At 46.3% G+C, this 17,563-nt stretch overlaps 1 protein-coding gene across 3 annotated transcripts in view; it reads left to right on the top strand.

Annotated features, from left to right (window-relative positions):
- The window catches only part of LOC117415792 (dynein axonemal heavy chain 3-like), a 214,992-nt gene that overhangs the window by 41,072 nt on the left and 156,357 nt on the right, over positions 1 to 17,563 (top strand). For all 3 annotated transcript variants that reach the window (XM_059027758.1, XM_059027757.1, XM_059027759.1), the window contains 2 exons: positions 2,916 to 3,235; positions 10,007 to 10,136. In XM_059027758.1, coding sequence (XP_058883741.1) covers positions 2,916 to 3,235; positions 10,007 to 10,136 — 450 coding nt within the window. The remainder of the gene's footprint in view (positions 1 to 2,915; positions 3,236 to 10,006; positions 10,137 to 17,563) is intronic.

The raw sequence follows: 17,563 nt of genomic DNA, 5'->3' as shown, positions 1-17,563 counted from the left end.
CGCAACTCGTTTTTCCACCGATACCGAACGTCTCATCTGTGTGTTTTGGCACTCCAAGAAATGTCTCGGTGAATTTCAAAGACGCATATACGACTCCTTAGGCATGCGTACATTTTTAACCCAGTCACTTGGAAACCACTCAAGTCGTTCCCACCAGCCTTCTGGTTGGAAGATCGCCCAAATGTTTCGATCTACCGTCATGGTACTTCAGATCGTCGCCACTGTATTTAGCAGTGCAGAAAAAGCAAAACGGCATCTCCGCTGGTTTTGCAGAAAAGAACAGAGCTGTGCTTGACGAGCTCTCAGTCGATTACGTACTGTACTTCCAAAAACATGAACAAAAACACAGCCTTCATGTTGTCACACAAAACCTCACGATCGGCATGTAACAATGGCCCAAGTTCAGTGGTTTCTTTAAACAGGGAGTCACTCACTTCAGTACTGAAAGGTGTGCGTGTACAACAAACCACCGCAGTGAGTGCTGTTTGTAAATACGGTTGTCGTGCCAACTGCAGTGTGTGTGTGTGTGTACGTAGCCTCAGTGAACTGGGCTCAATGAATGCATTTGCTGCAGTTAGTGCACGTTTGCAAGCTCTTATAAATGTGGCAGCCTTCTTGTATTTACGTCATGGCTGTAAGACCTGCACAGGTTTCTGTGTCTGATATCCCGCTAGTCCTCCCCTGTTCTTCTCTCCTGCTCCACTGTCTCTATTCTTATCATGCCTCAGGACAGACACACTGCATTGTCTGGTGCTACTTTCATCTCTGCACTGCAAATAAAACCTCTGAAAGGGGCCATCTAAACTGGGAAATGATGGTTAGGACTTGAGCATGGCTGAACAGAATACAAGGTGCAATTCAGTGTTGGGTTCTTGTCTACAGATTGCTTGCCCTCCGCTCTCCGGCTTTGACGTCACCCCAACCCTTTGATTGTTGAGTTACAGGAGGCTGAGATGCTGATCGAAGACGTAGTGGAACTGCTGTCCTTCTTTTAAACATGGCACTGATACTGGTGTCACTTTGTTCTTCCATATCATCGTGGGTTCTGCAGCGGGTGTTTGGTTCTTTGTATGACACCTTTTCTTTGTTTGCCACATCTTCTCAAAGAGAAGCCAGTGCCTTTAACAAATAACTAAAACTGACTTCCAGAAACTGTAAAATTCCCAAGACGTTTACGCAACACAGAACCTTAGCTGAAGTTGTTCTGTGCAGTATCTGACACCAGCTGTTTTAAATGTAAAATAAAACGGATGCAAACTCTGAACTGAAGCAGAACCGTATTCACTGCGTTGCCTAGTCTACTTCAGGTTAGTCAGTCATGCTTCTGAAACCCATTTGGGTAAATGTAACCCTGATTTACTGCCCTGATGGTTCTCTAGAGTCATTTATCTGCACACATGGGGGCACGCACGATTATCGCTGGACAGAATTCAGAGCGTACATTTTATTTTACTTGTATTCACAAGTCTACCAAGATGAAGTGCCTGGTTATCTTTCATGTCAGACTAGGAGCACACAGACTGCCCTGAATTTACACTCTCGGGATGGCGTCTCATTATTTGCAATCTGTTGAGACAGATTCTTGGAAGACAGCGTTTATCTTTAACGCTTCTTTTCTGTCCTGAAATTCCTCGCCTTCAACCAGCAGATACTCCAGCAACCTCAGGACCCTCCTTCCGCTGCCCCACATTTCTGTGTGTCTCGTCACTAATTGATTTGTATTGACAGAACCTGCAGCTTTACCTGCAGTTTACGAATCACACCTTTGTTTTTAATGCGCCTCTCCTGGGAAGCACTTCAGAATCAAGTGCTGATATCTCTAGAGGATCTCTTGGAAATCTGTTTTGAAAATACATTAGTAGCATTGGCACATATTCCTCGGGTGAATTGGACCTGCTCCATTTAACAGCATCCCATCACTGAGTACATTTTTGTTACTTGTGGTTGCACCAGGCAAGTGTAAGCATTATAAGGAGACAACCATACACACATTTTAACACAGGTTGCTAACCCTTAATCACACCCCATGCATGTGTTATAACCAGGACTAGTTTATTCGATCTAACAGTGGCTTAGCATGGTGTGCTGGGGTTCCCTGCAGAGACACTTTCATCAGAACAAATGATCATGGGGCTGATATCACATGGGTTTCTTCATGCACCCCATTTCCTGCACTGTATTGTGATTTAACACAGATCTAAATGATGTATAAAGAGAGCTATGCAGAGGCACAGACAGACAGGGAGACACGGCCGTTCAGACAGACAGACCCCTCCTAACCCACACCCCTGCACTGAGACAGACGCTCTGATGCAACACAAAGAAACAGCCACCAGCACACACAGACACAGCCACCAGCACACACACAGACCTGCTTTACTCGTCCTCTCTCCTCCTCTCTGAAAACAAATGAAAATAATAACAACCACGCTGAAATCACTATGGAAACCGGGGAAGGGAAGGATCTGAAAGCTTCCTTTTGAAGAGAAGAAAGAAAACGTCTTCATGGCAGGGACCAAGAAATCCACAAAGCCAGGGCGATGCTATCGTATCTCATTCATTCTGACCAGAAATGTCAGGATGGAACCATCCGACCCAACTTTCATCACGCTGGCCTTTTCTGTGTGTGTGTTTGAAAGTGCCAGCAATGAGTATCCATATTAATATACCTACCTGTACATTTTAAACACATACATACATACCTACCTATACATACATACATATCTACATACACACATTCATACATACCTGCATTACATACATACACACATTCATACATACACACGCACACATACATTAATGCATAAATATGAGGGATTAGGCACCAGTGTGTGTGCAGCGAGCTAAAGACAGCCTAATTGATTTCTGCTTCGATTCCTTTTTCTAATTCTTTTCTCTCCCTGGTTAACTGACAGGTTGGAAGCCCCTGGGGCTGTGGGGAGCGGGGAGAGGCTTATCAGTGATGTAGCCACCTGGGGTAGTGATTACCATCCAGAGGGGCTGGGCTGCTGCTCCTCTCCTCCACCACCGCCTCTGCTTGTGCCTCGCATGCCTGTCTGCGAAGAGGAGCTACGGAGCGCCAGCAGACTGCCTCCCCTCCAGAGAGCCCCAGACAGGAGCCTGGGGGTACCCTGGCGTGGGGGTAGACAAGGGATCCCGGGGGCGAACCAGGCACCAGGACCCCTGAAACGGGATCACCCCCCACATGTGGGGTGCCTTCAGGACAGAGATCCCGGTGAGTGGCCAGCCTGCACCTTGTTTTATTTGTTTGAGTTTGTTCTACTTGGTTACGGTGGGACTTCCACTCCAGATCTGTTGGTGTATAGTAAAGCTTAGCAAAGCTGTAGTAAAGCCTCACAAAAAAAAAAAAAATGAGATTACGACATTCTAAATGCAACAAGACGAACAGTCAATGAAAGGAACATCTCCTAAGTTATAGATGATGCTCCCTGGGATCATTGCCAGACACCAGTTCATATTAAAAAAATAGTAATAGTGGTGCACACTGGTGTCCGTTTGCTTTCTATTTATTTGTTATTTTTTATTTATTGAGTCATTTATCAAAAATTTGTGAACCTGCAAAATCTCACAGATAGCTTGTTGAGAAACCCTTGGAGAAAAGTCTTGCGTTGTAGAAAGTGTGCGTGTTTATAGATTCTGTTTATTTATTAGTTCACATTTTCCCCAGAAGGTTAAGAGAGTACCATTAATAATTGCATATTCTAAATTATTACCCAGCATTTTAAAAACAAAAATTGGAAGCATTTACATATACTTAATAATTCAGAAAAAATGAAAAAAATATTTCCGAAAGCATCGATCGTAGCTTTTAGGAGGGATGCAAATTTGGCTGACGTTTTAGTCCACAGTAAACATAACGGGATCATAGATACATTAAGGGACATTGCAACCTCTAAAAGCACATGTAAAGTGTGCAAATATATTGGTAAAGATAAAAGTGAAATCGCAAATAAAGAAAATAAATATTCAGTCTTAAAGTTCGTCATGCAAGGATAGCAACCTTGTACATGGTATATTTTGCATAAAATGTAATAAAATAAAATCTGTAGGAGAGGCAGGTACATCATTATATAAAAGAATACAGAACCACCTATCAAATACAATAAAATCTGTAGGAGAGACAGGTACATCATTATATAAAAGAATACAGAACCACCTATCAAATACAAGAAATAAAAAAGAAAATGAACCAACAGTTCAGCACTTTACAAGGAACAGACACACCATGGAGGAGCTCAAGTTTGTGGTTTTAGAAAAAATGAAAATTAGATAATGTACAGTATAGAAGAATAATACATGGATAAATAGACTAGATACCACGACGCCTGAAGGTTTGAATAGAAAGGAACAGCAGATCATTACATCATTAGCTATGTAGTGAACAACATCACAAAGACATTAGATGTAAAGAGAAATAAATGTGTGGTTGCCATGGCATCAAAAGCCTATAAATATTCCAGTGTTTGTTTCCAAACACACTTTCCCTTGACAAAGGCGTGTTAAATATCTTAAAGGTTATTCATTTTGAGTAGTAGCAGGATTTTCAGCTCATAACTGCTATCATGTTGTTATCCTCTTTTAATACAGACTTGAGGAAATAAAAAAAAGAAAAAAGAAAAAAATATGTTAAATAGATCACCAGAACGACCAGCTTTCAACTTTATAATATGGATTCATATTCACTCTTTAATCAGCAAAAAAAACAACCCTAAAGCTGTTAGCCCACACACAGTACAAAAGACAGTACAGCCAGACCCATAATCGAATTGTAATTTAATTGTGTGCAGGAGCTGTAAAATAATAGCAGACATCGTTGCAATAGAAAAGCAATAGACACAGATGTTTATATTGCAAGCCTGTAACATTACAGTTCGCATGCATTAAGAGCTAATACAGCAAACTGTGTGATTACCTACTAAATAAACAACACAGCACATTGCAGTGCACTTCAGATCATGGAGGCTTTCTCTTCTGGGTGCACAGCACAATAGGAGGGGATGTAAAACAAATCTCCATTTAGAATTGAATATAGATGTACAGAAAGATGATATCACTGTTTTATAGAGATGAGACACAGGAGGTAATCTGTGCAGTATATCAGGAAAATGACTCAGTCAATGTAGATCTTACTGTCAACACAAAGTAAGGAAGTGTATTTATTTATATAGCGTCTTTCATATAACAGTGTCTCAAAGCGCCTTACAAGTCAATAAAAACCAAAAATACAATCAAATGAATTCAAACAATTAAAAAACATGAACATGAAAAAGTGCTGGTAAAATGAATCAAAACAAACAACAAATCTTCATGGAGAAATAAAAAAGGAGGAGAAAGAACACTCTGAACATTGTGTATGAAACGCTCATCTAAATCATGATCTAAAAATATGAAGTGACTCTGCTTCTGACACAAAACACAGCACAGACATTGCAAACGTCATCATCTTGCCCATGGCATGACGGCTGGCTTTTCTATCGCCATTTCTGCTTTTAATTGTATTTTTTTAGATACGTGGGTCTCCTAGTTATAATTACAGCAGCACCTTTATCAGAAAGTTAGGGATCTAAGATCAGTAAGAACCATATTAAAAACATAACCACTCCAAATCAGGTTTCTATTCATTCGAGACGGGAAAGGTTTGAGAAGCTAGGATTCCAGTTTCAGGTTGGTGAGCAGCTGTTTCACAGTTATTCTCTCAGCCTTCTTTACATTTTCTACCGCAACCAAATCCAGCTGAAATGAAGGGCGGGCGAGCCTAGATCAAAGCAGAGCTGTTTCAGGTTGGGAGCAGGCAGTAATGGAAGACCTTGCCCGCGCTCGTTCCTTGGTTTGATTAAATATGTCCGTGCTGTTCCTGTGTCGGTCGTGTTAGCAGTTTCATCCCTGGAAGAGAAAAAAGAGAAGGGCAGCTGTGCAGGTGTTCGAACTGTCATTGTATATTCATTTTAAAAGTATTACGTATGACTTTTAAAGGTATTTTTTCAGTTTTAATTGTAATTGCACATATGTATTACAAGGTTAAATACTGTTTGATTCCCAAGAACAAAACTCAAGATATTCATTTTGAAGAGCATGACCTCTTTGTGTAAATATGGACATTTCTATTGAATTACATCTGAAATCAAAATGTTTGGAATGTCAGCTTGTTTTTAACAGCAGCTTGTTTACGCACTGCATTTTCCATCCAGCTGAAGAGGACCTGCAGTCTGAAACGTCCTGATAGCATTGATTTATCAATTATTCACATTTGTGTGTACCAACATTACCTGTGTGTGTGTGTGTGTGTGTGTGTGTGTGTATATATATATATATATGACAGAAAAGTCTGGAATAGTCCTATTGAAATGTTGAAAATGCTCATTGTGTTTCTATCGCGATGCTTTCTTTAAGAGTCCAGGGCTCTTCATTATGAAGCAGGAATAGCCTGCTAATAGTGCCTCAGTAATGAATCACACTGGGTTATTGAATCAAACCCTTTGAGACCTGACATGCTCAATGTTATCAGATCCTGGTCTTCCTCTCTGCTCCACTATACAAGTCTTTGCAATAACATGCTGGCAGAAGCTTATAAAGGTTCATTATTGAACCATACATTACAGCATTCTGTCACTGTCGTGCTAATCTGTTCTATTGAAGCCAGCCTCTGAAAGGATTTCCAAGAGCTAAAAACAGCAAAACAGTGTGTGAGCCTTCACGCAAACTAGAAACAAGAAGATACAAGAATGATTGAGATATATATATATATAATAATAAAAAATACTGAACACGGATGTGTGGAATTATTATTATTATTATTATTATTATTATTATGGGTCTGTATTTAGGTGTCTGTGTGTTTCTGCTGGGTTGTAAATGCTTGCTGGCTGCATGTAATCAAAGTTGTGATTTGTAAAAATAATTGAAAAATATATTTTTTTTATGAGGCGAGCTGGGACAAACATGAATTTCTCATGTCTGAATATTATTTCAACATTTTGAGGAATTCTTGTTCATAACCATCTCATGGGTAAAACGAGCCCTGCAGCCATGAAATTACGTTTGAGAACAAAGCCGACGGAGAAGTGCTCTTCACCACGAGCCGAGCATGTGTTTGATGTGTCCATCCCCGTCATTTAATACATGACACATACACCCAGAGGCTTACCTCACAGCTCTTCATACACCCAGAGGCTTACCTCACAGCTCTTCATACACCCAGAGGACAGCTCTTCATACACCCAGAGGACAGCTCTTCATACACCCAGAGGACAGCTCTTCATATACCCAGAGGACAGCTGTTCATACACCCAGAGGCTTACCTCACAGCTCTTCATGCACCCAGAGGACAGCTCTTCATGCACCCAGAGGACAGCTCTTCATGCACCCAGAGGACAGCTCTTCATGCACCCAGAGGACAGCTCTTCATACACCCAGAGGCTTACCTCACAGCTCTTCATCCACCCAGAGGACAGCTCTTCATCCACCCAGAGGACAGCTCTTCATCCACCCAGAGGACAGCTCTTCATATACCCAGAGGACAGCTGTTCATACACCCAGAGGCTTACCTCACAGCTCTTCATCCACCCAGAGGACAGCTCTTCATACACCCAGAGGACAGCTCTTCATTCACCCAGAGGACAGCTCTTCATATACCCAGAGGACAGCTCTTCATATACCCAGAGGACAGCTCTTCATACACCCAGAGGCTTACCTCACAGCTCTTCATAAACCCAGAGGACAGCTCTTCATGCACCCAGAGGACAGCTCTTCATGCACCCAGAGGACAGCTCTTCATACACCCAGAGGCTTACCTCACAGCTCTTCATGCACCCAGAGGACAGCTCTTCATACACCCAGAGGACAGCTCTTCATATACCCAGAGGACAGCTCTTCATACACCCAGAGGACAGCTCTTCATACACCCAGAGGCTTACCTCACAGCTTTTCATGCACCCAGAGGACAGCTCTTCATGCACCCAGAGGACAGCTCTTCATAAACCCAGAGGCTTACCTCACAGCTCTTCATGCACCCAGAGGACAGCTCTTCATACACCCAAAGGACAGCACTTCATGCACCCAGAGGACAGCACTTCATGCACCCAGAGGACAGCTCTTCATACACCCAGAGGCTTACCTCACAGCTCTTCATAAACCCAGAGGACAGCTCTTCATGCACCCAGAGGACAGCTCTTCATGCACCCAGAGGACAGCTCTTCATACACCCAGAGGCTTACCTCACAGCTCTTCATGCACCCAGAGGACAGCTCTTCATGCACCCAGAGGACAGCTCTTCATACACCCCGAGGACAGCTCTTCATACACCCAGAGGACAGCTCTTCATATACCCAGAGGACAGCTCTTCATACACCCAGAGGACAGCTCTTCATACACCCAGAGGCTTACCTCACAGCTTTTCATGCACCCAGAGGACAGCTCTTCATGCACCCAGAGGACAGCTCTTCATAAACCCAGAGGCTTACCTCACAGCTCTTCATGCACCTAGAGGACAGCTCTTCATGCACCCAGAGGACAGCACTTCATGCACCCAGAGGACAGCACTTCATGCACCCAGAGGACAGCACTTCATGCACCCAGAGGACAGCTCTTCATACACCCAGAGGACAGCTCTTCATGCACCCAGAGGACAGCACTTCATGCACCCAGAGGACAGCTCTTCATACACCCAGAGGCTTACCTCACAGCTATTCAGGCAGGGTCTCAGTGCAGGTAGACTATGATAATAATGGAAACACTGTGACTCCTCCAGCTGCATGTTGGAAGGCAGGGTTCCTCCAGGGCTGGAGGATTGTGAAAATGTCCAGCAGCTTCTAAAAGAAGACTCAGTGAAACATCTAGGAGTGGGAGTGGCAGGGTCCTGAGAGACATTTCAGAGCGCTGCGCTTCCATCCACCATTGAAACCATTTCATCATTATTATTGTATCATGCAAGTAGTCTCTGCAGCATGGTTAAAGTGACCTTGCAGAGTTACATCACTTAATTAAAAACAATGCATTCTGAAATAACAATTATACTGACGCGCACACACACATACGTGCAAACACACAAACACACGCACACACAACCAAACACACGCACACACACACCACCATATCCGACTGAGAGAGAGAGACTATGGTACTAATTATACATTATTTTTCAGCTAGTTGAAAGGGGAAGAATATCTGAATATTTATATAAGAAAATAAACTATGCAGAACACGTTCATCCCAGCACAGGTGCTTACATTCTTACCAGTTTTAGGCATTGGTAAGCGTTTGCTTGTGTCTGCTGCTTATCACTTTGGAACGTGAATGTTTATGATTTTCTTTGTTGTTGTTGTTACAGTCGGACTATGCTAATTCCGAGCCAGGTTGTGTTCTGCTTCTCTAGTTTAAAAGGGGTGGGGGGTGGGGGGTGTAAATAAACATGACTCATCCACGCTCTGCTCTTGCTGTTCAAAAGCCTAATGAATTAAACATTCAAAACAGTAATTTAAATCATTTTCCCTGACAAAAGATTAGAACAAAGGCAAAGCACTGGCAGGCGCATCCACAGCCTCCCCTGACGGAGCAGATGTGTTTGAGGGTCTCCAGACTTTACCAGGGCTTTCATCAGCAGACTGCTGGTGCAGTATGAGACCTCACAGGCCTCCTTCATGACACTTTGTGAGTCTGATCACTTGAGATTGCTGGCATCTGGCTATTTAAATACCACACCTCAACAGCACGCCATTGTGTAGTCTAATTAGTGTGACAGGGCAGAGGCTGGGTGTGAAAGCGGCCCAGACACACTGCCCAATCACTGGGCAACCAGACTCCTTTGCACAAGCAGTTCCAGGGCTTTACCTTCACAGACAGGGGTCACAATTTTGCAAAGACAGTGAGTCAATCAACAGACAGTTCCCGTTTAGAGAGCAGAAATGGTGCTATTCCTGGAGTCAGTTAAATGCTTTTAAAATAGACTCGCCTGTATGTGAAATAACGCTGCACCATCCCTCCTCCGCAGACCCTGAGGAAGACCACCCCGTGCACGATGAGGTCACGAGGGCCGCCCTGGCTGTCTGCTTCCCCCCCTCCACCTTCTCCACCCATGGCCTCTCGCGGCCAGCCAGCCCCCTGCAGGAGCACTTGCCCAGGTAAGCACTGCCTCCTTCACCTCGCAGCACGGTTCATTCACTTGCTTCTGTTTTTAATGCAGATCTTTTTGCTCTTTCGAGGTGTGATTGCAAACGATTGCAAACACTGTACAATAGTAAAGAGGGGAATGGAAAAAACAACAACTATTGAGATGACATTAAAACATCTCGCTGTTTAAAATTGAGCTGCAGTAACGGGAGCTCCTGACTGGCTGGGCTCCTGCACTGTATTCCGAATGCTTTCACTGTTATTCTTGTATTGGGAGCGGTGTCTGCATGGACGCTGGTGAAAACCCATTCCAGAGAGCTTGTGCAGGGCTGCCGTGCAGAAATGGTAATACTGGATGAACAAACGCTCTTCTAGTTTAACGTCTGAACTGAGGATATCCTCAGCGATTTCCAGATATTTCAACATGATGTGACAAGTGGAATCATCACTGCTCATCACTTCCATTAGGATAGCTTGCGATTTACCATACAGGGTCACAAAGGTTTCTTTGAATGACAGGTTGAAGTCAGACTCCAAGCAGAAGCAGCACACAACTGTTTTTTAATGAATATCCAGAACCTTAAAAAAGGAAACACCAAAACACTTGTCCTACAGTACAAGCTCTAACTAGAGGACACGTTGAGTGTACAGTACTTGGAGACAGCAGCCTCCCTCGCTAGTATAAACACCCTCTCAGATTTGTAAGTCACTGCTGAGGTTATCACCTCGGTATACTATAACACCGTGTAACAAATTATTATTATTTTTTTTGTTCCTGGGTAGTAAGTGTTATTTCCTAATTGCTTATGCCTCAAAAGTATAGAAAATGGCTATTATTCCCCACAAACTTTGCTTTTGTGACCAGGACAGTGATATTTTGAAATTTACCTATTTTCCAGAACATTCCAGATAGATTCAGTGCTGAGTAAACTTGGAGTAACTTCTAGAACTTTCCAGTAATATAAATAGTAGTATAAATACAGGGGCATTAAGCCCACCAGTGCAGTTTAGTTCCAGCTGCCTAAGTTGCTACATATCTGCATTTTTCTGAGATGGCATCAAGGTCATAGGAGACTTCAAAATGGTGGCATTCCTGATGGGTCTCCAAGACGGTTTTACCAAGTTTCCCTGCAATCTTTGCCTTTGGATCAGCAGGGACACCAAGGCGCACTACCACAGGCGGGACTGACCACAGCGGACCGAGTTCTCTGTGGGGAGGAACAACGTCAAGTGGGAGCCACTGGTGGACCCCCGGAAGGTGCTGATGCCACCACTGGGCCTTATGAAACAATTTGTCAGAGCTCTAGATAAGGAGTCGGCAGCCTTCAAGTACCTTCAAAACTTCTTCCCTAAGCTGTCTGAGGCAAAGGTCAAAGCCGGTGTCTTTGTCGGACCACAGATAAAGAAGATCCTGGAGTGCAATGAATTCCCCAAGAAGCTCACTAGTAAGGAGAAAGCGGCTTGGAACAGCTTTGTCGCAGTGGTTCGGGGCTTCCTGGGCAATCACAAGGCCGAAAACTATGTGGAGCTGGTTGAGACTCTGGTGAAGAACTACGGCACAATGGGCTGTAGGATGTCCCTCAAAGTCCATATCCTTGATGCTCATCTTGATAAATTCAAGTAGAACATGGGAGCGTACTCGGAGGAGCAAGGCGAGCGCTTCCACCAGGATATTCTGGACTTTGAACGCCGCTACCAAGGACAGTATAACGAGAACATGATGGGAGACTACATTTGGGGGCTGATTCGTGAAAGTGATTTACAGTATAATCGTAAATCTCGAAAAACTACTCACTTCTAAATCTTTTTTAGTCATTTTTGTATTACTTTAGTATAAATACATGTTAATTTGGATTCATATGTTGTTTTTTTCTGACTTTATGTGAATGAAAAGACACAAATTCGCCCGTTTTCTCATTGGAAATAGGTAAATTTCAAAATATCACTGTCCTGGTCACAAAAGCAAAGTTTGTGGGGAATAATAGCCATTTTCTATACTTCTGAGGCATAAGCAATTAGGAAATAACACTTACTACCCAGGAACAAAAATTGTGTTACATAGTGTAATTGGAGATTCAGGAGCATTGTGGCCTGTTTGTGCACTGCCCCTCAGTCTGTAATGTGAGGCCATTGTTGTTGACTGTAATTGAGTCTTTTTTTATATAACACAAATCACTTTAATAGGCTTGTTTTCATTTCTCTTCCCAGGGAGAATGCCATGATAATGCCACTGAACTTATTTAAAAGCCACCTGTGTTAACAATACATTCCCAAAGCAGCTCTCAGTGAAGTCATTTAAAAAGGTAGAGTGTAGGATAATTGAAAAACGCACTTGGAATCAATCCAGTATCCCACAGCCTGAAAACTAGAAACAAAAGCGATTGTGTTACCTGTACTAGAGAAAGGCTTTAATTACCTCTGAGTCAGCGTGGGGAAAGAGGTCTCAGACAGCCATGATTTGTACTGTGAGATCATGCACACCCGTATACTGTTTACTGAGAGGCTTGTGTTGCAAACACTCACAGTCCCTCAGCTCTAACCACTACACCACATTGCCTCCCTCCCTGTCCCTGAGCTCTAACCACTAAACCACACTGCCTACCTCCCAGCCCCTCCACTCTCACCACTACACCACACTGCCTCCCTCCCAGTCCCTCAGCTCTAACCACTAGACCACACTGCCTCCCTCCCAGTCCCTCAGCTCTAACCACTAAACCACAATGCCTCCCTCCCAGTCCCTCAGCTCTAACCACTAGACCACACTGCCTCCCTCCCAGTCCCTCAGCTCTAACCACTAAACCACACTGCCTCCCTCCCTGTCCCTCAGCTCTAACCACTATAGAGCTGGATCTGTGGAGCAGGAGGGGTTAGGCGGATGGAGTGTCTCTGCGGTTATCTGTGACCGGTTAGCCTGTGAGTGGTTGGCTGCCTCACTGGCTCTGGAACAATAGGCACCTGTATTCAGCTCTGTGAGCCTGGCAGGCTAAAGGAATCTGAAGAAGATGAGAGTGTGTGTGAGAGAATTTTATGAGTGAATTCTGGCTTTTCAGTGAGAAGACCCTCCCTCCCTCCCCACTTCAAACATTCAGATCGTAACCTCCCTCATAGTGCTCGTGGGTGGCCATTCCCACCTCGCTGGACTGGGACCTGGACCCTATGATTCTCAGCAGGGCTACCTTTACCAATCCCCCAGAACCCCCCCTGTTCTGCTCCCCGCTGTACTGTAGCAGTCTATTCAGGCAGATTAGTGTCAGAGCCCTGCTGGAGACTCACAGCGATTCACATAGCAGAACTCATCTCCATGGTTTCAGAGCGGGAGAGGGAGGGAGGGAGGGAGGGAGGGGCAGGCTCTTCGTGAGAGCTGGAGGACTGTGAAGATCTTTCCCCTGTCAAGTCTTTAGGTAAGAAACAGATATTTATTACTGCTATAAAGCACTAAATCTGCAGTGTGATTGTGTGCCGGGGGAAGGAAAGGCATTGGAACGTTTGGGAATCTTGACAAAGTACTTTAATTCTTTTTTTTTGAGGGGGCGGGAGGAAATGGGGGGGGGCGGGAGGAAGGTGGGGGGGGTTGCACCAATTTCGTTTTATTTATTACTTCTTTGAAACAGGATAGACTTGAAACGATGTGTCATGTTCAAGGAAGCTTTGAGAATGAGCAATCACTGGGACTGTAAAACTGTCATAATAATGAATAATGTTATCAGAAGCACCGGAGTGCTTACTGACCCTGTCGTGACTTGCTGTCTGTAGCGTCAGGTTCAAAGCAGTGGCTTCAGAGCACTTGCTGTCTGTAGCGTCAGGTTCAAAGCAGTGGCTTCAGAGCACTTGCTTTATTCACACATGCTACACAGCACCATGCTTTATCCTTGGAGGATTGTCTCCCTTTTGAGACTTGTTCTTGCAGAGGGATGCTGAGAGTGGCAAGCTTGCATGCATCCCCAATATTATTTATTTCTTTGCTATTCAAATGTTCTTACCAGCCTTGGCAGAGATCAACAGTCCTTTTAGAAATGTGACACTGAGAAATGGTTCACTATGCTTGTCAGCATCCGTTGAAGTCACTGTTTGTATCGGTCTAATTGAAATGTACACTGCCTGGCCACTTTATTAGGACAATTGGTGCAGAGAGGTGGGCAGATGATTGAACACCTCGTTCAAGTTCATCTCAAGCGTGATCGATTGGACTGAGATCCGGGTTTAACAACTATGCTTTATAAAAGGGTAACTTTTAGGCAGTTGGCCAAATGAGTATATCCAATTTGTAGAGGTTTTCTAGTGTTTGTTAAGTGCCTGGCTTGACATGCTCATTACTGTAGTGATGCCAGAGCTTTAGCAGTGTGAGTGTTCTTCACATCCTTACATGCCAGAGAGGAGGAGAGTGATTATTATTATTATCATTATTATTATTTATTTCTTAGCAGACGCCCTTATCCAGGGCGACTTACAATCGTAAGCAAATACATTTCAAGTGTTACAATACAAGTAATACAATAAGAGCAAGAAATACAATAACTTTTGTTCAAGCAAGTACAAGTGTGACAAAACACAATTCAATAATACAGCAGATAATAGTGATAGTGTGTCACAAAGACGGCTGCAGGGAGGAACTCAGACCAGAGAGAGAAACACACAGACAGACGGTGATGATGAGAAACTGAGTGCGATGGTTGCACTCAGCGTTTAATAACAAATAAATAAAAAGGTTTAACAAACAGAACACAAAACAGGACACGGCACTTGAGCCAAAATAAACAGACAAACAAACGAACTACACAGACAAACACGGTGAGCTTCTTTTACTATTATTTTACTTTATAATACCCTCCGTCTCCTAACCCGTTCTCCACTCACCGAACACCAACCCCCAGTGAGTGAAAACATGCAGCTTTTATGCAGTTGTACCGAGATTCGATTGCTAGTCAATCATTCAATTGGAATCTCGGTACAACTGCACGTGAATTAATTAAAGTGCAATTCCCCGTGCTCACATATTACTTTTTACTTGCACGTGATGTGATGTGCCATCCCCGTGCCTAAATACAAATATACAACTTACACACACGTGAAACACAGACCGCTTATATCCCGTGTACCAATGCCTATACACCAACATTTACACACAACACGTAACATAACATACACAGGGGGGGCACTTTGCCACATATACCCCCCCTTGTGCAACGCACACATGGCCTCAATGGCCACCTCCCCCCTCAGTCCCAAAGTCCCGGAAGAGGGGGAAGCAAGTTGTTTCTGGGGGTGGCCATGGTGGAATGTCTGGCACCCCCCAATTGTTCGTGGCTGGCAGCTCCCTCTTCCGGGGCTTCAGCCACACTATCTGCTGCCGCGAAAGTGCAGCTGGGGGAGCTGGTCTCCTGACCTCCCCCTCTTTCTTTATGGCCGGCAGCTCCCCTTCATGGAGCTCCGGCCACAGTGTAGCGACCCGAGGCAAAGCAGAGGCCCCGGCGACCCCAGGCGAAGCAGGACCCTCGATGACCTCAGGCGACGGCAGCAGCAGCGGACCCTCGGGAGGTGGAGGCAGAGGCAGCTCCTGCTCCTCTCCCTCGGGTGGTGGTGGTGGTGGAGGCAGAGGCAGCTCCTGCTCCTGCTCCTCTCCCTCGGGTGGTGGAGGCAGAGGCAGCTCCTGCTCCTCTCCCTCGGGTGGTGGTGGTGGAGGCAGAGGCAGCTCCTGCTCCTCTCCCTCGGGTGGTGGTGGAGGCAGAGGCAGCTCCTGCTCCTCTCCCTCGGGTGGTGGTGGTGGAGGCAGCTCCTGCTCCTCTCCCTCGGGTGGTGGTGGTGGAGGCAGAGGCAGCTCCTGCTCCTCTCCCTCGGGTGGTGGTGGAGGCAGAGGCAGCTCCTGCTCCTGCTCCTCTCCCTCGGGTGGTGGAGGCAGAGGCAGCTCCTGCTCCTCTCCCTCGGGTGGTGGTGGTGGAGGCAGAGGCAGCTCCTGCTCCTCTCCCTCGGGTGGTGGTGGAGGCAGAGGCAGCTCCTGCTCCTCTCCCTCGGGTGGTGGTGGTGGAGGCAGAGGCAGCTCCTGCTCCTCTCCCTCGGGTGGTGGTGGTGGAGGCAGAGGCAGCTCCTGCTCCTCTCCCTCGGGTGGTGGTGGTGGAGGCAGAGGCAGCTGCTGCTCCTCTCCCTCAGGTGGTGGAGGCAGAGGCAGCTCCTGCTCCTCTCCCTCGGGTGGTGGAGGCAGAGGCAGCTCCTGCTCCTCTCCCTCGGGTGGTGGTGGAGGCAGAGGCAGCTCCTGCTCCTCTCCCTCGGGTGGTGGTGGAGGCAGAGGCAGCTCCTGCTCCTCTCCCTCGGGTGGTGGTGGAGGCAGAGGCAGCTCCTGCTCCTCTCCCTCAGGTGGTGGAGGCAGAGGCAGCTCCTGCTCCTCTCCCTCGGGTGGTGGTGATGGCGCTGCCGGCTCCTCCGACAGCGGGGGTAGGGCTGGTGGCGCTGCCGGCTCCTCCGACAGCGGGGGTAGAGCTGGTGGCGGGCGTCTCCGCTGGGCTCCCTTCAGCAGCAAAAACAGCGGCTGCTGTGGAGCCTGAGCTTCACGCCCTCGTCCCTCCCAAAAAAAATAGGGGTTTGGGCCTTCAGCTCCTCCCCTCCGGACACAGGACGCACCGGCTCCTCCCCTCCGGGCCGTGGGCGCACCGACTCCTCCCTCTCGGGCCGTGGACGCACCGACTCCTCCCTCTCGGGCCGTGGACGCACCGACTCCTCCCTCTCGGGCCGTGGACGCTCGGGCTCCTCCCACTCGGGCTGTGGACGTTCGGGCTCCTCCCACTCGGGCTGTGGACGTTCGGGCTCCTCCCACTCGGGCTGTGGACGTTCGGGCTCCTCCCACTCGGGCTGTGGACGTTCGGGCTCCTCCCGCTCAGGCATAGGACGTGGCAGCAAGGGCTCCTCTTCTTCATCCTGCATGGGGCATAGGGCCAACGTGTGCCCATATGCCCCACAGCCAGGGCACCACTCCCCCCATCCCAGTCTTTGGGCCATTGCCTGTAGGGTCCTGTGGACGGAGCAGGGTATGGTGGTGTGGCTAGTTTGGCCACAGTCAAAACACCACAGCCCTGCTTCCACCTTTCTCCCTTTGCCCTCCTGTGCTCTTCTCCAGCCTCTTCTCCCCATTTCTTCTCCTTTGGTTTTTTTTTTTTTTTTTCCCCCCAAAAAAAACTGTGGTTCCCGCTCTGGCCTGAGCCCTGGAGGCGCTGTTATCCCACTTCTGACACCACGTGTCACAAAGACGGCTGCAGGGAGGAACTCAGACCAGAGAGAGAAACACACAGACAGACGGTGATGATGAGAAACTGAGTGCGATGGTTGCACTCAGCGTTTAATAACAAATAAATAAAAAGGTTTAACAAACAGAACACAAAACAGGACACGGCACTTGAGCCAAAATAAACAGACAAACAAACGAACTACACAGACAAACACGGTGAGCTTC

The sequence above is a fragment of the Acipenser ruthenus genome, chromosome 7, assembly GCF_902713425.1.
Source record: "Acipenser ruthenus chromosome 7, fAciRut3.2 maternal haplotype, whole genome shotgun sequence".
Classification (NCBI taxonomy): Eukaryota; Metazoa; Chordata; class Actinopteri; order Acipenseriformes; family Acipenseridae; genus Acipenser; species Acipenser ruthenus.
This window is presented reverse-complemented; position numbering and strand designations above follow the sequence as displayed.